Below are 18,704 nucleotides of genomic sequence, written 5' to 3'. Positions count from 1 at the left end.
GTGTAACAGAGGGTGTGCTACACTCAATATTCGATTCCTGTCCATCCTCCCCTTCCTACAAAGCCCTCCAGTCCCTCGTCACTTTCCACCTCCCGTGCTAGTCTTCCCGTCACGACGCTCCGTTCGTGATCCCGACCACGGACGAGGAAAGGCTTGAAGCCTCCTGTCCACGTCCCTCGTTCGTTACCAGATGTCTCCAATCGAAAACCACTGTTCTGCCGATCGAGTTGAAGAAACCAATGTCGCTGATGTATTGATCCAATATCGTTCGAGGAGCCAGGGTATGCGTTGGTGACGTGTGTTTGGTCATCCACATTTGTGTTGGTATCTAAGTCCTGATTTTCTGCATCCGCCTGCACAGATGTGTTTGCATCACCTCCCTCGTCATCCGAGGTAGTAGGAATTTGTGCTTCAACACAAGCTTGAGAAGGCTTCCGACTCTTTCGTTTTACCGCCACTTGTTTGGTCATCTTGCTCGATGTGAGGCGCAATGTGAATGCGTAATCTTTTGGTAGTCGCGTGCCGTGTAGACGTAGGCGGATGTATCCACTTTTAAAAGCTGCTACTAACCTTGAGTTCTCGTAACCCCCTTCGTCTGCATATTTGCGCTGTCTTACTGTTGCCTCGCTGTCTGAGTCATTATCGGTTTCTTCGTTATCTGTAGTCTGAGGGTTTGGTATGCCATCCTTCCTTTTTTTTCCTAGGGAGAATACTATAAGTTCCGGTATCCCATATGAGTAAGCTTCCAGTCTTGTTACCCGCACACTCAATCAAATGGTTCCAATAGTTGTGTACCCTAGTCTCTATCGCCAATCTACCCGTGCTCTTCGAATTCGGATCACCAGGCAGTCCTTTTGGTAGAGCGAAGGATATGGAACTCGTCTTGGAGAATTGAAGACGCAAGTCATAATGCACACCTGCGACAGGGTGATTGTGTTGATGAACGACAAAGTGGTGGCCATGGGGCTGGAGGTTGGACTGATAGAGAGTGGCAAAATTGCAGATTGAGATTCTTGGAATATCGGGTAGTGTATCCCTAGAGGCTCCTGCCAATTGGCTTCTGAAGAAGGTAAGATGATCGTCAATTTTGACCTTGCCGGCTTCAATTGCTGCCAGCGTAGATATAGTTATCGGTATAGCTGGTGTATCATCCACAAGTGCAGCTGTCTCCGAGTCTGAAAGCTTATGCGCAGTCTCTGTAACAAGCGTTCTTCTTCACTTCGAAGGCAGCGGCGGCGATATATCTCGTGTGAGGCTCTGTGGCAAGTCCATTACTACCCTAGTTGATGCATCGTCTATGCTTGCAAGAACATCTATGTTTTTTCGATCCTTCTAACCAACGCTACGCCAAGGCTTCGTGATTAGTGATTCACTTGCTAGTGTGAGATTTGGGAGTGAATTGCGCGTCGAGTTCAACGAACGTCGCGTCGAAGCAGTGACGTCATCTATGTGCGACTTCGAATTTCGAACACCACAAGCATCTCATGGGTATTGTCAACAGTCGTACGAGCATTTGAAAGAAGCAGAGGTCGGGATGCCAAAAGCGAGAGTTCCGGATCGTGACGAGCAGCATACACGCGTGTGCGAGGTGTGGGGTCCCCGCAGGATCCGATGGCCTGCTATTGGATGTCGGCAGACTTCCTTCCTGCCTGCTCGGCAAACTTTCCCAAATATCGACCACATCGCAACGACGTCCCGCAAACATAGACACGAAGTGGTTAGACGGCACCCATACTCCGCACATAATGAGGATGAACGGAGGATGCAGGGCCCACCGATGAAGGTTTGGTGGCTCTGGAGCGTGGATGGGTGGATCAGCGGACGGGTTGGCAAAAGAATGAGCATAGTATAAATATCCCTATGTCCTTCTTCTGGTACTGTTCCTTGGTACCGTGTCCTAAGACTCTTCTCACTTTACTTTGCTGTGTATCCGAGTCGCTACAAGCTGCTTTACCATGTCGTACGATACAGAAGTCCTCATCATAGGCGCGGGCATGAGTGGCCTGGGCCTTGCAGTCCAGATCATTCGAAAGTATGGTCTTCGCAACTTTGAGCTCATCGAGAAAAGTGATGATGTCGGTGGTACCTGGCTGGCAAATACATACCCAGGATGTGGATGTGATGTAAGTGGTTCTGGATCCAATCTTTTGTTAGCACCGAGACCTTTGCTCAGCTGAATAGGTTGCCTCGCACTTTTACTCATACAGTTTTGCATTGAACCCGAACTGGTCACGAAAATACTCCATGCGTCCAGAAATCCAGGCCTACTTTCGTTCCGTAGCTGAGAAGTACAGAGTCGTTGAACACGTCCGCTTCCATTCCATTGTTGAGAAAGCAGTCTGGAACGATATTGACAACGTCTGGGAGGCAACCATCCTAAACTTACAAACCAAAGAGCGAACAACGAGGCGAGCGAAGGTATTAGTCTCGGGTGTCGGCTCACTATCAGTTCCGAAGACGTGCGATCTACCCGGAGTAGAGACGTATGAGGGCAAGTTGTTTCATTCTGCCCAGTGGGACCACAGCTTCGACTGGAATGACAAAGATGTTGTTGTACTTGGTACGTCTCAATACGAAGTGCTGGCGAATCATCAAATATCATGCTTACGAAACCTTAGGCAATGGCTGCTCAGCGACTCAATTTGTTCCTATCATGGCTAATGAACCCAATCCTGTGCGTAAACTTGTACAGTTCGGACGACAGGCGCAGTACCTCGCAGAACGTCAGAACCCACATTATTCGGAAACGTTCAAAGCCGTGATGCGCTACGTACCATTCGCAATGCGCCTCTACCGCGCAAAGTTCTACTTTGACATGGAGCGCGACTGGAGTGGGTTTGATATCGAGACGGGTCGTAGTAGACGACAAAATCTAGCGAAAGAGAATGAGGCATATGTCAAGAGCATGGCGCCGCCAAAGTACTGGAACGCGCTCATTCCAAAGACCGAGATTGGATGCAAGCGGAAAGTGCTGGACACAGACTATCTGAAGACATTATGGAGGGACAATATCGAGCTCGTTTCCGACGATCCCGTCGAGAGAATTACCGACAACGGTGTAGTGACAAGGAGCGGCCGCGAAGTGAAGGCGGATGCAATTGTGCTTGCGACCGGATTTGCAACACAGCAGATGCTATGCCCGATGGAGATTGCGGGGCGTGACGGACTTAGCCTGAACAGATATGTGAGTCGAGCCGTTGGAAACGCCAGGAATTCAGATACTGATGCATATTATAGTGGGAAAAGACTTCGCAAGGTGTTGCGCAAGCATATTTTGGAACTGTGGTCCCCGAGTTTCCAAACTTCTTCATCCTCATGGGGCCAAACACTGTCACTGGCCATCTGAGCGTCATCTACACCGTCGAATGCCAGATCAACTTCACCCTCCGACTCCTCGAGCCTATCTTCAAATCACTCCCATCATATCGGTCGCGGTCATTCATTCCCCAGATGCTGGCGCCACCGCCAGCGACTGTGGAAGTCAAGTACGACGCCGCAATTGCAGATTCGCACTGGACACAACAGGCAGCCAGGAAGCTAGTTTGGGCTTCTGGCTGCGTCAACTGGGCTGTCGATCCCAAGACAGGCCTGAATAACAGTAAGTAGTCAAAGAAGCTTTGACCTGGGTCTGCGTGCTAACCAGATCAGTGATGTACCCCGATTGGCAATTCCTATATTGGTTCAGGAGCATATTTTGGAAGAAGAACGACTTTGTTTATCGAAACGAGAAGACTGGCGAAGAGTTCCGACCGGGCACAGGCAAGAAAATCTTTTGGCTAGCCACTGCAGGAGCACTTGCGACAAGCGCCTTCTTAGGACGAGACTGGATCCAGGACGAACTGCTTCGGAGACTAAGAAACTTCGATGCTAGGTCACTGGTTCAGAGGTTGACTACCTGAACTGTCGTGCATGAATGTGGTAGTGAGTCGCTGCATGACTGGGTGGGATGACAGTGCGACCATCCTCATAACCCACACCTCCAGGCAGCAACGTCGTCCGAAAGAGGCAGCGAAGAGCTAGAATACCCACAGGATGGAACAGGTGGTATTATATCTTACCTTCGAAGCGATTTTCGTGGTTTATATCTCGCTACAAAGTCTTTCGCCGCCAGTAGTGACGTTATACGTGAGTTGTGATCCTTCCAGCAACGGAGTGACCACCACACCTAGATATCTGCGTTCGCAGCTCCAAAGCGCCCGTCTAATTGGTACAATCAAGTCACTTCTATTGTTAAATCTCTGCAAGAACAATAGCAGCAATAGCAGAGAACACTGGTTGTTCACCATCCGGGCATCCCTTTCACCTTCACTTAACCAAGTCGTTTCCAGCCTCCTCAATTCCGAATTTTCAAATCAACAAACCTTCCGCCGATACTTATCCCACACCCATATATTAACGAGAAGCTATCGTCTTCTTTACACTATCCTCACATTTGTACCTATCCCGAGCAAGTCTTGTCTTGATCGTCTCACATCTTCCACCTCACGAGGTACAACACAACAGATCTCTCGAGATGTCTGCAAAGACTCTCCTTCCAACTTTCGCAGTAGCGATCAGTCACATGGCCGTTCAGGCCGCAGCCACAGCCTATCCGGCTGACTATATCGTCGAGCACATCCTCAAGCTCAGTAACTATGTCATCAATCTCGCTGGCAGCAGCATTCTCTTTGGCAAACCCGAACTCGATCTATACAGTCCCAGCCTGAACACTTTGTTTGACCGCCTGCAAAAGAAGCAGCTCGGTCCCAGCCCACTACCTCCTGGATTTCTCACTGCCGAGCGCATTCACGCACGAATCTACTTGCGTTCCGACCAAGAGGCTACCGGCCGCCCACTTGCCGACTACGAGGACCTTTACTACGCGCTCGTCGCACGCATGCAAGAGATGCGTCAATTGCTGAACCTTCGTATCAACAGTGGCTTCAACATTGCAACTCAACTGGTTTGCAAAGGCGGCCCGAGCATCGCTGAGTTCCACAATAGTCTCTCCGAGTATTGGGATGTTCTCAACAATCCGTCATGTGGCAAAGCGCTCGATGATGCGATCCGCGACGCAAGGGTTCAGGCGCTCCGCGATGAACTGGCCTGGCAAGTCGAGAGCGACAACATGTCAGTAGAAGATGCGCTCGAGCATTTGAAGCAACTCAACAGCATAGATGTCTACAGTGGCATCTCAGGACTCAATTTTGTTCAGGACTGGGCGCCGACCATGGTCGGTGCTTACTTGGAGCAGAAGTATCGACACATACTCAACCTGGAGAAGGAAGAGGCATCTATTAAGGCGAGGCAAGAGCGCCGTCAAGCCAAAGTGAAGAGTACACGCGAAGCTCCTCCCGGTGCACCAGCAACGCAGAAGGTTTCTGACCGCCGTCGCGCCCGCGCTGCACGCAAGGCGGCTCACGACGCCAACACCAAAGTCCTCATTGAGGCTGACCACCAGTATCTACCCAAAGAACAAGCAGCGATGCATTACTCTCCCGAGTGTCTAGCGGAGCTCCATCCCGGTCGCCATTACGAAGAGCATAGCGCGGCCATATGCGAACAAAACATTGCGAATACAGACGATATGCTCATGCTCCTTGAGTGGCAGATGAAGACGCAGCGTGTATCAGAGTACAGCGGCTACCTCCGCACTCGTGCTAGCCAGGAGTCGCAGCGTGCGGTTCAAAGTACTCAGGGCTCGGTCACAGACAGCTTTGTTAGTTCTTTCTCCTCTACCCTGCCACTCGGTGGTAGTGGTGGTGTGTTTCATCGCCCCGACATGGATTATAGTCAGTACATGCAGTTCTAATGGTGGACGATAACCTTCAATTGGTGAGACGAAGGGATTAAGACCGGGACGCAATTGAAGATACCAATGACGTATGACCGTTGAATGACTGTATAGGCAGGTAGATCAGGCAGAAACTGTATACCCTAGTGCCCTATTTAGATAGCTCTTTGCACACATGATCAGTAAGTGGACTTATTGATCTTCGACAACAACGTCGTTGCGATCCGTTGCTTGATCAAGTGCAGAATATAGATACTTTGCTTCAAAAGAATTGCTTTACTTTTCATGTGCTACTGCATGTAATCCGGATCCACTTCCAAAATCATGTTTGCGCCGTGACCACCTGGTCTCGGTGCTACAAAATTGGGTACATGCCACAAATTCCTGTTACACCGCTCGAACTCGCCAGGCTCTTGTTCCTGGCAATCGTAAAGATTCAGAGACTACTTCAATGTCAGCGTGCATACACACACGGCTCGCCAGGCCCTCACATGAAGGTGGAGAGTTTGAGCAGGGACGTACCTGTAATCCATTTAGTTTGCCCATCGCCATTCTCGACACCTCTCCTAATTGCCCCCCGCAATCCGCCACATTCAAAACCTTCAGCTTTCCCGTCCCTTCCCACTCCATCAACCACGTCCAAAGACCTTTACCAAAATATCGGCACCGGTCTAACCCCAGTTCCTCACAATCTCGACTTTCCTTCAGCAGAATCGCCAATTGGTCAACCTTCAGATCGCAATTTTCCAACTTCAACGCCATTAATCTACGGCTCCAAACCGGCGTACTTTTGGTGAGCAACTCCCAAGCTTTTTCTTGCTCCTCGCGCTTGACAGCAACACAAGACCGGCGTCCACCGATGATCCTCTCTATCCTCAGCGAAAAGCGGCGTAGAGCACGTAAATTCTCAATTGCGCTCACCATGGGTAAGGTGAGTGCCCATACACTTATCTCAAGATGCTGGAGCATGGTGCCATGGCGATTGAGGATGCTGGTCACGAGGGCGCTTTGGAAGTTGAACAAGGTCCAGTATTCGTAGGTTTGTGCTTTGGGGATCTGCAGCCATATGGAGTAGGGACTCTTGGTGCTATTACCGGTAGTGGAAGTTGGTTCGCTGGTTTGATCGATGTTTAGCAACTTGGGACGGGACAGGGTAGGAGGAGCGATGCCGAGGGATAGTGTGTGTAGGTTTGCGTTGGCGAGTGTCCGGGCATGGTGAGAGGTTTCTGAGAAGCGAAGAAGAGATGATGTAGGTAAAGGTGCGAGGATCTGGCTGATAATTTCCGTAGGGAGGTCAAGGAGGTGGCTTGGCATTGTTGAGAGCTTCCGATATGGAATCGTGGAAGCAAGTGAGGATGTCGAGTGTTAGGATGATGAGCCTGCTTTTATCTATGTATTTCGAGGCTTGGTGAAGTTTATACAGAGGTAGATATCTCGGTACCTATTCACCTACCAACGAAACTCTCGAAATATATACCGTGTAACGCACATTACATACGCCGCATCTTGCAGCCCCCTTCCTTCCCATTGCTACAGCGCTTATTCATTTCTCCCGAATGGCCATCATCTCTGAATCAAAGCAGACCTTCGTTGTCAAGCCGCGTCGTTGTGGCGTTGTGCATGAACCATGGGGCTAGCGACTGTGCCACATGGATGCTGTGTAAGGCCCCGCCCCGAACTGCCTAAACTGGCGTCGATAAGTAAGCGTTGCCCTTTGCCAACGACGTTATCCTCTTACATACAGCTTGAACTACAGTAAAGGATTGTGGCTGCATGGGATGAAGCCGCAAATGTTGTGTGAGGAATGGGTCGTGGCGCACGCATTGAGGTCATTATCGCATACAGGTGTGATAAGACGGAGCTCCGAGCGGCGCAGTCATATCACTGCAGCAGGATGATATGATCTTGCTGTATTGGTTGCATGGCATTCCAAAAGCCAGAGTCGTCGCTGCACCGCGTTGGTCAGTCGCTCGCCGAATTTCACGGGTAGATATTTGGGTGTAGGATTCGGGGCCGCGGAGCTTCGGGTGATACGATCAGCTCTTCTGTATTGGTCAATAGTTGCATGTATGCATGCACGAGCTGCGACATCATGTGAGTTTCGGGTATGTCCGTTATGAGACCGTGGACTTGGTTTCCAACAATGAACAGTAAGCATTGGTGTTGTGTGTCTTTTTCATTGTATGGCGAGCAGCATACCCTATGCAGCTAGAACACTTCCGTTCATATTCTTCCTTGTGTCACATCCACAAGAAGCTAGGATCCTACAGTGTCCTTGAAGGATGTAGCTTCATGAGCCACTCCTCGGGCAGCGAAATGCAGGGTCTCAGCCCTCGCCGCCAGCACCACGCTCGAACACCCGCACGCTACCATCGCTCTTGACCTGATATAAGAACTCCTTCCCCCTCCCGCCATCATCACCTTCCTTGTCTTCTTCGATACCGAAACCGACGTCAAACCATTGCTTTCTCTGCTCAGTAATGCGTATCACACCGCTAACGTCCCTCGCAACACCAGTGTCCAATATCCTTACCCCGAGTATCCTCCTGCTCATGTGTGCGCACTTGACAAGCAGGTTGTGATGCGCCACTTCGAGTGGCTGGGGAGGTGTGGAGAGGCTGAGGAGCGGGTTGTCGGCCTGTATATGCGTGAGGACATGCGATACATTGGGTAGCGTATGAAGCTGTAGCATAAGGGAGGTGAAGTCAGAGGGCGTGATTGCCGGGTTCAGCGCGAGGAGTAGATCGGGGTTGTCGAAGATGAGGAGCGTCTTCCGTTGAGTGGCTGACGTAGCCAGCAAGGCCACGGCGCGAGAGATGGTCATCTTGATGTCGGCAATCTCGAGGCTCTTAAGCGTATACCGGCCTGGTGTGCTCTGACTGGCACTCGCTGGCGCACTCGGGGTGTTGGTGGCTGGAGCTGATGGAGGCGGCCCTCTCGCAGGCACTATCCGTCCAGGCGGCCCTCGCGCAGGCAGAATCTGTGGCCCTCTCTGCGCTGGTATCGCATTCGAAACAGTAGTTCTTGATGATGTCTGCACACTGGTCTGCGAGTCTCTGCTGGGCGTGCTGTCGTTGGTCTCATTTCCACCAGCAATCAGTCCGTCAACAAAGGCGAACCGTCCCTCCTTGGCCAGCTTCTCAACATCCAAGGCTGCGCCTTTTCTAGCCTCTTGCCTCCAGAAATCATGTTCTCTCATCCATGACACGAGGACGACGTTGTGTCCCTCACCCCCACCATCTTGCGGTGCTGTGGTGCTCAGCGCATTGCAGAGGAACCGGATGAGCAGCCAATTCGCACTGGCGCCAAGGGTACTCGTGAGCAAGAGGATCGAATCGTCGCGGGGTAGCTGGACGTAGGGTTGTAGGAGCGGTGGTATGCGCGTAGAGGGTGGCATCGTGACGCAGGCACCAAGAGGAAATAACGAGTTGCGCATCGTGTGCTGCTTATCGATACCACGCGTCATCATCCTCATAACTGTTGTTTTCCCCGACAACATTATGGCCAACACCAAAGAGTTTGTTGTTCATGATTTTCTATTTTCTACTTTTTTTGGTGCTTTTATCATTTTACCTACTTTGATGGCGGACAATCAAATCGCGCATAGCCTTGATCCATCCAACTTCATACGAGCCTTGAAGACTGGCCATAAACGCCAGCCAAACATCTCTGCATCATGTGGCAGACATGCTGTAACTCTCATGTTACTTTTAATACCGCATCTCCTCCATTCGGCTCACCCACCTCCATCCTTGCTAAGTCCAAAGTCCAAATCCAACAAGTCCCCATAACGCGCGATTCCTGCTTCGGTTTCGACAACTCCCATTTCAGTCTCTGCAGCTATGCTCGCTCCGACGTGCTTCTTATGTCGGGTTGGAATAACTTGAGTAATCAAAGAGTCGGGCTGACGTACGGTTCCGCCATTCGCGATCTTGCCTAGCTCACTAGGAAACAGCCAGGGGAAAGATATAAGGGGCATATGCTCCTGCTCCATAGGCCGCACTCGAACTTGTTGACCGCCCACAGTCTTCGTCTTCGTTCGGCACTCGACCAGTGCTGCCTCCATCTCTTTAGCGGTAACCGTATACATTGCAGCAACGAATTTCTCTAAAACATTCCCGTCGGCTATACCTCCGATAGCTAGTCCTGCAGCAACTCGGCACTGCTCTCGGTATTGTGACTTGAAGGCTCCGATCGTCTTACCAAATTCTTCTGCAAATTTGTAGTCCCTGCTTTCGTGATTGTGTAAGAGGACAAAGACTGACCAGGCTTCAAACTCGGTCTGGATACCATGTTTGGCCATCAAACGGCGCATGTACTCGTCGTATGATGCCTTGAGTTCCGTTGCTCTACTGAGCATGTCGTCGTCGAGTTCGAATGCGTTTATGATGCGCTCGTCAAACGGGTTCTCCCACTGCGGCTTGAAGTCTACCAACTGAACCTGATCATACAGCATCCCCAGGATCTTCTTTGAACGATAGGTCCGATTTTCTGGAACATGCTTCTTCTCCATGAAATGTGGCCACTTCCAAGGCCTTAACTCACGCGTCATCTCCGCCGGCAAGCCGCTCTTCGGGAAATCGACAGCCTTGGAGTGCAGCTCGGCCAGGGCTAGGCATTTCTCGTCGTTTACGCCGTCGGATTGGAAGTCGGCTTGTGCTAGATGCGCGTGCGCTATCTGTCCAAGGGAGTCATTCTTCATGTAAGTGACGAAGAAGTCTCCGATATGCGAAGCGGTGATTGGGTCTTCGGTTTCAGTAGGCTTTTCAGCCGTGAAATCCATAGGTGGTGCGTTGACGATTTCGGGTATCAGGTCGGCGTCCCACAGTACCACGTAGTCATCTCCGTCAAGGTCACCACCCGAACACATGTTGGCGAGATCTCGATCCCCAGTCTGAGGCAGCACGACAACATTCTTTAGGTGATGGAGCATCGGCACATTTACTGCGCGGACCACCCGAAGGTCTCCTGGATGCAGTGACGGGTTTCGCGCCAGGATACACACACCCTCAACAATCTTGTAGTGGCCCTTCTTGCTAGTGTCGTCAACTTGTAAGAATATCTCTGGGAGTGTTGCCATCTTCTCATTCCTCGTAGCATCAAGTCTAGATTGGGGATCGTTCATGTGACCTCGAAGCGTTACTGTCTCGTCGATACATCCAAGCACAAATGCACCATCTTCAATAGCGATACGAGCCTTTTCCTTAAGATTTTTAATGGTGCAAGCCCTCCAGAGTTTGAGAAGAGACATGATGAAGGGATCTTGGGCTTTCATGAACCCATCCAGTACCATGCCCGCCATCGTTAGGGTAGTCTGATTCATGTCGATGTGCTTTTGAAGCTTCTGTAAAGCCAGCGTTTGATCTACCATAGCGTTCTCATAATCGTTGATCATTTCTTGCTGTTTCCTGATGAAAACGTAATCGAGTACGCCGAGATATGATAGAACCATAATGATTTGACGATTGAAGAATGGGGTGGCAAGGGATGACGACCGGATGATCTCGAGACCATGGTGGGGTGCGACAAACTTTTGTTGGCTCGGTCTGATGTGGACCTCACGGCCAGTGATTTTGGGATCGAGCGCAAGCACTCCTTTGCAACCACCAAGGCGAAACTGGAACAGAGACGGCGGAGCATCGAATGGCAGTCCGAGCTCTTGGGCAGCCATTTTAGCTAAGAAAAGCGATATCTTACCGACTCCGTCTGTGAAGGTATAGCCGTTGCGCGTGATATCAGGAATAGCTATGACCTTGACGTTGTCTGGCATCGCGCGGGTGGTCGAGAAGCATTGACCCAGACGAGCACCGAATTTTGCCACAGTCTTGATGTGACTGAAGTCTCCTAGTGCGACACGGATGTCATCGGCAGAATTAGATGAAGTAGGTGCGTAGAAGTATGCGCCGTGTTCGCGAAACTGTGAATTGCCAAATGCTAGAAATTCGTAGTATCTTCCTGCGACAACGATGCCATGTTTCATGGCACGGAGTACTCTATCGAATGTAGCTTCAGCTCTTCCGTTTGGCATGTTGCGGAGTTGACCTTCGGTTTTTTCATCGGAGAATTTTACTCGGATGAACCTATCACTGTCCGCAGCATGCTTACGAATGATGCGATTAGAGGTCTCTATGATAGGTGATGCGACATGCATCATGGTTGGAGTAATCGTGACCGATCGCTGGAGGACGCAGTAATTAGGAACTTTCTTCTCGAGGTGTTTGACCCGGATGTTGAATATCTCCATCGGATCGTAATACGTGTGTTGTTTGTCGACTATTTTCTCAAGTATATAGACAGCACGACGAGGCTCCAACGCCGCGAGCTTCTCCAGGAAGTCGCTCGTCATGTTATGTTCTTTCAAGTAGCCGTTCGACAGGCAAGCCTCGAGCTGATACCGAACTGGGAAGTTTAGATGAATCTGACCAGCGAAGAGGTCATCGAATACTGATCCCTTCGAAGTGGGCGTCGATCCAAGATGCGGGTGAGTGCCGGATATCTCTTCCTGTAGCAGAGACCATAGAGGCGATGCAGCCTTTTCTTTGACTGTGTACTCCTCAAGGTTCTCAATCATAACGCCATGATCGGCAAGAGCATTGCTGAATTGCTTGAATTTGAGCCCATTTATGACTGCTGCGTCGAAGCTCATGCGATAAGTGGTCCATCGGCCTGCAGTAGTCAGTCAGGTGTTCATCGAGAATGCTAGCAAGGCTTACCAATATCAATAATAGCTGTGTCCTTATGGTTCATCAATGGTGAATCCTGTAACGTCTTCTTAATCGTGTTGTTGACTACATCAGTCGCTCGGAACCAGGTGCCCCAATCGTCCCAGAACTTCTCTTTAGAGAAGCTGGTGTGCTTTGTCCCATCCCCAAGGCATTCGCCCTCCTTCATCTGCATGTAGAACTGTGGTGGAGAGTCGAACGGAATGACCAAAGCCGGTCGACCCGTGATCTTGTCGGTGGTCTGGTAGATACGCGAGAGTAGAGGGATGGGCAAACGAAATCGAAACTTGCGCAGATCATCATCAATATTGATAGGAAACTGAACATCGAGCTCTTTGCGAGTTAGGTTCAGCATCACGGAAGGTTTGAAGTCCTCTGTGGTGTTTGTTGTGGCGGCGGCTGCTTCATCTGACGAACTTAAGGTATGCATAGCGATCATGCTCTTTTCTGCGACCCTGACGCCGAAATCGATCCCCTGCAATGGCAAGATGTTGAACTCATAGTATGTTTTTGTGGGGTTAGCAGGGCTAGGAACGGTCTTGACACGGGGAGAGAGTGTCTCGGATCCTATGAGAGCGGCACCGAGACGTAGGTTCCGATGTGGGATAACACCGGGAGGGGGAGGTCTATCAAAGAATTGTTAGAATCTACGTGATGCTATAGAACGTACACTTACCGGAAGATCACATAAGCGGTATTGTCTCGAGTGCCAGGGACCATATCGATGCTGAAGACGGTGCCAAACGATGCCATCGTGCGATAAACGTCCTTTGTCCAATAGTTCTTGGGTATGCCCGAAAGTTTGATCTTGCCTTCCTGGTTGTGGGCCCAATTCTGAGCTCCATCTCTCAGCATTGGTCGCTGTAAGTTGCGCTGATCGACCGAGTTGTAGCGTGGGCGGTTATCTCCGTACTGATGAGATGCTCGAGTAATCTGTCTCGATGGGCTGGTAATTAGTGACCTCATGATAGGAGGGGTTGATCCAGTACGGGTTCCCGCAATGTATGTCTCATTGATGCTGTGGCCGTTCAAGTCGAACGAAGAGATCTGTTTGACAGGCGTAACAGGTGATTTCACACTGGCTGATGGATTGGCCAACTGCTCGGGAGTTGCTACACGATTCTGAGGAACCTGAGTGGAATTTGAACCTGTATTGGCCTTGATCGTCGGTCGATTCGGGTTGTGCTGGCTGTTGGAACTACCAGAGCTGTCGGAGTATGTACGATCGCCACCTCTACCACCAAGATATCCGCTGGGGCCGCTGCGTTGATTGCCACGGTACATGTTGCGGGCGACGAAAGACCTCTCACTGTTAGAGCTTGTCTGCGACTGCTGTTCAATATTCCCAATCGGTTGTCGGTCTAGAGTGTAGGGTTGTGTTGATGTGGGAGTGTTGTTGTTGAAGGTAGGAGTCGAGTCAGTGGGACCTTGATTAAGAAGATGACGATCCATGTTTGCTTGTCAATGCACTTGCCGTCGCTCTGATCCCCAGGGAATGGCGGTAGGAGCAGTCGGTAGCGGTGACGAGCTGCCAAATCGAGAGTGACCGCTACTTCAGGAAGGCGCAATGTAGCGGTGCTGAAGCGGCTGACTAGAGGAACTATGGAGGCGTATACTAACGACACCCAGCTCTGGGAGAATAGAATGGGACAATGGAAGTCGTTGTTTGCTCGAGGTGGATGGGCAATTAGACGAGCGTTTGCTCATAGCCGTTCTGCATCCGGTAAGAGCGAGTCGCGACAGGTGTGCGCGATATTTGCCTGGTGACGATAGACTGGAAGTCTTGGGATTTGGGGGCTAGAAGATGGCTTGTAGCTGAAAGGATTGCCAAGATAGCAGCAGCGGACAAGGCAATGTGACAGGGCAGCTGGGGTAGATGGAAAGCCTCAGAAGAGCAATCGGATGAGGAAGGCGCGGGGTCAAATCCAGAGCTACTACTCAACAATATGTCTGAGTCGAGATGAGGAAGTTACGAACGGGGAGCGACCTGAGAAGTTGAAAGATAATGGCTGATGTAATGATGAGTTACGGGAAGGCGCAGAGGAAGGAAGCAGGTAGCCGTAGGGTATAAGAATCAGGACAAGATCAAGAAAAGAAATTGAGAGGAGATAAGGCTAGTGTTGAGGTAAAGCTATCGGAGGGTAAAGGTGGAATTAACACTTTAAATAAGGATAGACCGTTGGGTATCTCAGAACTGTCAAATGTCTCACGCACCTTGTATCAAAGTGTCCCTATCCAATGTTTGCAGATTTAGTGGTTGACCATGTCATATTATGCTATAACTCCTTGCTCACAGTTCAGTCATGGTCTCATCGTCTTCCACTGGCATACGACCAGTCCCAGACATAAAGCCTGGAGTAAGTGGCGTGCCTGTCGCAAACTCATCTTCGATGTCGAAATCTGTCTGCTCAAAAGCCTGAAGGCTGCCTGTGGACTTTCTGACTGAGCCAAGTTCGCTAGCTGTGCCATCTCTCTCACTATCTGGTAATTTGAACTCAGCAGTTGTATGGCGGCGATTCGGCGATACTGGCCTCAGAGCACGTTTGCTTGATGACAAGTTACGTGAGTGTAAGACTGGCTTGGGTATCGAATCCGGTTTTTGGGTGTACGGCGTTTGCATCGTTGGCACTTTGAATGTTGGCCTTGGTCTGGCACGCTTGGGTGTTGGCCCGCCGCCTAGTGAAGAATTGGAGTCGGCAGACGAGGCGAAAGACGCATTTGTGACATGCTCATTGGCCTGGTCAGGTAGTTCTTGGGTATCCACCTGGGCCTTTGGCATGCCTTCTTGAGTGTTGATAGCTGACTTCCGCCGTCTGTGAGTTCGCGGCTCGCGTACAGTTTGGGGCTGAGCGATCTCTTTGAAGGTTCGAGAAGCAGGCCGAGTCGGCCGCAGATGCATAGCCATCATTTTCTGAGCGGTTCTGAATTCTTCGAGTTCCTCTTCCTGCTCTCTGCAGAACTCCTCGAGTTCTTGTATTCTTGCCTCTAATGGTGGTATCGAGGCTTGAAGGAATTGAACGTCGCTACGGGTCTTTTCATGATCATGTCTCTCTTGGCGAGCGCTATTCTGAGCATTGTGCAGCTGAGCCTCTAGCTCTTTGCGTTCGTCTTCAGCTCTTCTAGCAGTGACATTTAGATCGCTGGCATGCTTTGCTACAAGCTCTTTCATCATTTCTGCCGATGATTCTTCAAGCTCTTGATAGCTTGTCCGCAAGACATGTAACTGTCGAAGAGCGTCCTCAAGCTCCGCTTCTTTTCCTTCCAACTGATGCTGGTGTTCCATTACTTGTGCTTCAAGCCGTGCAATGTCATCCGATTGTCGAGAAGCCTTTCCTCGTTCCTTTTGAAGCAAATCTTCTGCTTCGTAGCTACGATTCTGATGCTGCTCGCACTGAGTTGTTAAGTCTTCAAAGTCTTTCTTCTGCTGCGACTGAGACTCTCTCAGCTGGTCTATAGTGACGCTCAGCTCGTGAACCTTCTCATCACGAGCGTCGATGGCCTGTTTATACTGGTGTGTCATTGAGCGAAGCTCCGACTCTACTGCGCTCGATCTTTCATGGGCGGCATTCAGAGCCTCGGTTGCGTCTCGCTTTGACGCCTCAAGAGAGGTCTCTGCGTCTTGGAGTCTGGAATACATTTGATCCTTCTCTTTGGTTAATTCGGAATTTTGCTGCTCTAGTTGCTGTTGGTCGTCTTTCAAATCTTGCAAGTCCTTGTCCAGGCCGTCTATGTGATCGATGTAGTCCTGTCTTTCTTGGCGTAACGACTCAATTTGTTCTTCAAGATGAGCAGTTTTTTCTTGAAGCTTCACAGACCTCTCTTTCTCTAGCCGTAGCGGCTCTTCGACTGTGTTGCAACGCGTTTCGAGATCACTGCAAATCTGTGCCATAGAGCGCATGACGGCATCTCGCTGGTATTTGCTTTGACTTTCTAGCTCCGAATCGAGACGTCTTCTCCAATCTTCTATATGCTGGCCTGTGTGTTGTGTGCTTGCTTCTTCAAAGAGAGAGATTGAAGGCTGATTCAAGCTTTCCATTGAGTGCAAACAAGCATTCAATACTGGAGGAAGGTCTCGCTGTTTCTTGATAAGAGCAGTAACGACGGCTTGCGGTATCGTCGACTCTCCCGGTTGCGCCGCAAGAGCGATGGTGAGTAGAGAAGCGATTGTGGCAGTGATTAATCGCCTACGCACCAATGCCGCATGTGCGTAGCAGCCGGTACCTTCTTTTTTTACAATAGGATGGGCTAGGTTCGTAAGTTTCTCTTGCAGAGTCTTTGATGACAGTGCACGCAGCACAGTAGTTCGTAGGATGCCAGACGTCATCGTAGCAGTGGCCAGCTCATCGATAGTGCCAATAAGATTAGATGCCTCACGGGAGCCTGGCTGCGAAGCACACGCTGTTAAGATACCTGATACGAGTGCCAAGATGGTTCCCTCCTGGATATGCATTGCAAAGGCTGGCAGAGAAACCGCAAGAAGCTCGGCAAAGTTTTCAGGCTCTGCTATACAAGGAGCTTCTAACAAACACGCTTCATAGCGTGAGACAATGTCTTGCGGTAAGTTCAGATGGGAACTCGAAAGTATGCCGAGGAATGACAGAGCCTCCAACTGAACGGGTAAACTCGCATCAGAGCTCTGTACTTTGGAAAAACACTTGCTGTACAGGGTGGCCGCGGAGCTGCTAGATAGATGCCAATTGTCCTTTACATCTTGGCCAATGGACTGTAAAGCTCTAGATGCGATGCGTATACCCTCGACTGCCTCGTCATCTTTGATCCCTCCTCGAAGAACCCATACCACGTTCAAACAGGTCAGTTCAATGGTTTTGTAAGAGTCCTTGGTTGAACCGAACAACTTTTGGCCTGACGGTGTTACCCAATGTTGCTTCAGCCTTTCCGTAGATGTCGGCTCCTCATCAGTAGACGGGCTTTGCAGTTTCTCAACTTCTTCAGGATGCTCTGTGAGTAGCACTATACCTTCCGCCCATAGGAATAGCATAGAAGACTGTACAACTCTCTTAGATCTGAGTATATTGCACAACTCTGTGTCGAATCGATGTCTCGAGTCCCGCGGAAGAAGGCTGTAGAGCCGACGACATGCTCCATTGAGCATCCGATACACTGATCGCAGTGTATCGTAGTTCGGTTGCTGGGTAGCGTGTTCGAAAACATTAAGGAAGAATGTCTGTGCTGTAGCAGGTAATGGAATCGCCTTAGGCAATGGACGAGAGAGGAGAAGCACACATAGCTCGGCGTGCTACATGAGGTTAGACAGGGTTATACCTTCAAGTTTGTATACTGACCTGCTCAAAGTCGGACTTGGATGAGCTTGCCTTCTTCAGCAAAGTATGAAGAAGTGTCTGTTGCAGGACCAGTAATTCATCTCGAAATTCTGGCGCATGACCTGAATTAACTCGTCAATTCTTATTGCGTCCCCAATCTTAGAGCGGACAGCGGTGAGCTGCTTACACAAAAGATGTAGCACACGCAACGTGTAAGCATTCAAAGGTAATGCATCGAAGACGATCCTGGCCAGCCTGTTCACGGCACATGGTGACCGGTCTTGGACACATGATCGGATAGTCGGTACGTCTGCTCCAGCCAGGAGATCGTATAGATGCTGTGGAATCTCGCGTCAGCTCAGGAATGATGGAACGCATATGCAGCGAGTCATGTGCTTGGGCTCGAGACCAGGCTAGTGGTGCGACGCGAGGACGTTGAGAAGATGAGGGGCAATGCGTACGGATAGCGAAGGGGGGTATGGACATTCGATAATCCTTGTCAGTTCGGACGTCAGCTTTGCGGTGATATCCGCCATGTCGGCTGAGTCTGTTTGAGTTCGGAGATGGGCCGGATAGTCGTTGTGGAGCGCGCTCGTTGTGCATATGGAACGCGAACGTGTTTGCTATCGCGTTCTCCCGACAACCGAACTAGGCGCCGACATCACCGACTTCCGCATTCGTGTCAATGCACGCGACCATGCAACGTCTCGCATACTGTGCTCGCACATGCACATCCATGGATGATTCGCGATTGACGTCAGCCATCTATGAATCGTACAGCCGCTGTGCGCAACACTGCTAGTCTTGCAGGCGTGGCGGGGCTTGTTCTATTCTCCGCTTACATATTGCTTCCCATTGGCGGCATTAGAATGTACGCTTCTTTGCTTTTGGCAGCTCCTTCATTGCCTCGCGCGTGATACTCAGCGC

The 18,704-nt window shown here is 50.4% G+C and overlaps 7 protein-coding genes across 7 annotated transcripts; 2 read left to right on the top strand and 5 right to left on the bottom strand.

Annotated features, from left to right (window-relative positions):
• Positions 1 to 23: 23 nt before the first annotated feature.
• CC77DRAFT_1026979 (hypothetical protein) lies at positions 24 to 1,744 on the bottom strand (the record flags this gene model as incomplete). The annotated part of the gene is made up of 3 exons (XM_018526343.1): positions 24 to 658; positions 714 to 1,109; positions 1,576 to 1,744. 3 exons carry the CDS (start codon positions 1,742 to 1,744, stop codon positions 24 to 26), a joined length of 1,200 nt encoding a protein of 399 aa, XP_018391239.1.
• On the top strand, positions 1,673 to 4,077 carry CC77DRAFT_1036606 (FAD/NAD(P)-binding domain-containing protein). Its single transcript, XM_018527024.1, has 5 exons — positions 1,673 to 2,123; positions 2,182 to 2,560; positions 2,619 to 3,184; positions 3,238 to 3,598; positions 3,649 to 4,077. Exons 1-5 carry the CDS (start codon positions 1,956 to 1,958, stop codon positions 3,897 to 3,899), a joined length of 1,725 nt encoding a protein of 574 aa, XP_018391238.1. The 5' UTR covers positions 1,673 to 1,955; the 3' UTR covers positions 3,900 to 4,077.
• A 118-nt stretch (positions 4,078 to 4,195) lies between these two features.
• CC77DRAFT_1068501 (hypothetical protein) lies at positions 4,196 to 5,791 on the top strand (the record flags this gene model as incomplete). Its single annotated transcript, XM_018529080.1, has 1 exon — positions 4,196 to 5,791. The coding sequence occupies exon 1, from the start codon at positions 4,514 to 4,516 to the stop codon at positions 5,789 to 5,791; it is 1,278 nt and encodes a 425-aa protein (XP_018391237.1). The 5' UTR covers positions 4,196 to 4,513.
• Positions 5,792 to 6,063: 272 nt separating this feature from the next.
• On the bottom strand, positions 6,064 to 7,155 carry CC77DRAFT_1045616 (hypothetical protein; the record flags this gene model as incomplete). The annotated part of the gene is made up of 2 exons (XM_018527411.1): positions 6,296 to 7,155; positions 6,064 to 6,216 (listed from the first exon to the last, which is right to left on the bottom strand). The coding sequence occupies exons 1-2, from the start codon at positions 7,085 to 7,087 to the stop codon at positions 6,064 to 6,066; spliced, it is 945 nt and encodes a 314-aa protein (XP_018391236.1). The 5' UTR covers positions 7,088 to 7,155.
• Positions 7,156 to 7,865: 710 nt separating this feature from the next.
• Positions 7,866 to 9,190, bottom strand: CC77DRAFT_978078 (hypothetical protein). Its single transcript, XM_018535992.1, has one exon. It carries the CDS (start codon positions 9,168 to 9,170, stop codon positions 8,100 to 8,102), a length of 1,071 nt encoding a protein of 356 aa, XP_018391235.1. The 5' UTR covers positions 9,171 to 9,190; the 3' UTR covers positions 7,866 to 8,099.
• A 200-nt stretch (positions 9,191 to 9,390) lies between these two features.
• Positions 9,391 to 14,366, bottom strand: CC77DRAFT_7868 (RdRP-domain-containing protein). Its single transcript, XM_018533174.1, has 3 exons — positions 13,172 to 14,366; positions 12,487 to 13,121; positions 9,391 to 12,439 (listed from the first exon to the last, which is right to left on the bottom strand). The coding sequence occupies exons 1-3, from the start codon at positions 13,945 to 13,947 to the stop codon at positions 9,510 to 9,512; spliced, it is 4,341 nt and encodes a 1,446-aa protein (XP_018391234.1). The 5' UTR covers positions 13,948 to 14,366; the 3' UTR covers positions 9,391 to 9,509.
• A 3,328-nt stretch (positions 14,367 to 17,694) lies between these two features.
• On the bottom strand, positions 17,695 to 18,486 carry CC77DRAFT_7866 (hypothetical protein). The gene is made up of 3 exons (XM_018533171.1): positions 18,239 to 18,486; positions 17,965 to 18,115; positions 17,695 to 17,899 (listed from the first exon to the last, which is right to left on the bottom strand). Exons 1-3 carry the CDS (start codon positions 18,311 to 18,313, stop codon positions 17,781 to 17,783), a joined length of 345 nt encoding a protein of 114 aa, XP_018391233.1. The 5' UTR covers positions 18,314 to 18,486; the 3' UTR covers positions 17,695 to 17,780.
• Positions 18,487 to 18,704: the final 218 nt, after the last annotated feature.

This window comes from Alternaria alternata (assembly GCF_001642055.1).
Source record: "Alternaria alternata strain SRC1lrK2f unplaced genomic scaffold CC77scaffold_1, whole genome shotgun sequence".
NCBI classification, from domain to species: domain Eukaryota; kingdom Fungi; phylum Ascomycota; class Dothideomycetes; order Pleosporales; family Pleosporaceae; genus Alternaria; species Alternaria alternata.
The sequence above is the reverse complement of the archived record's forward strand: the minus strand, read 5'-3'. Positions and strand labels throughout refer to the sequence as shown.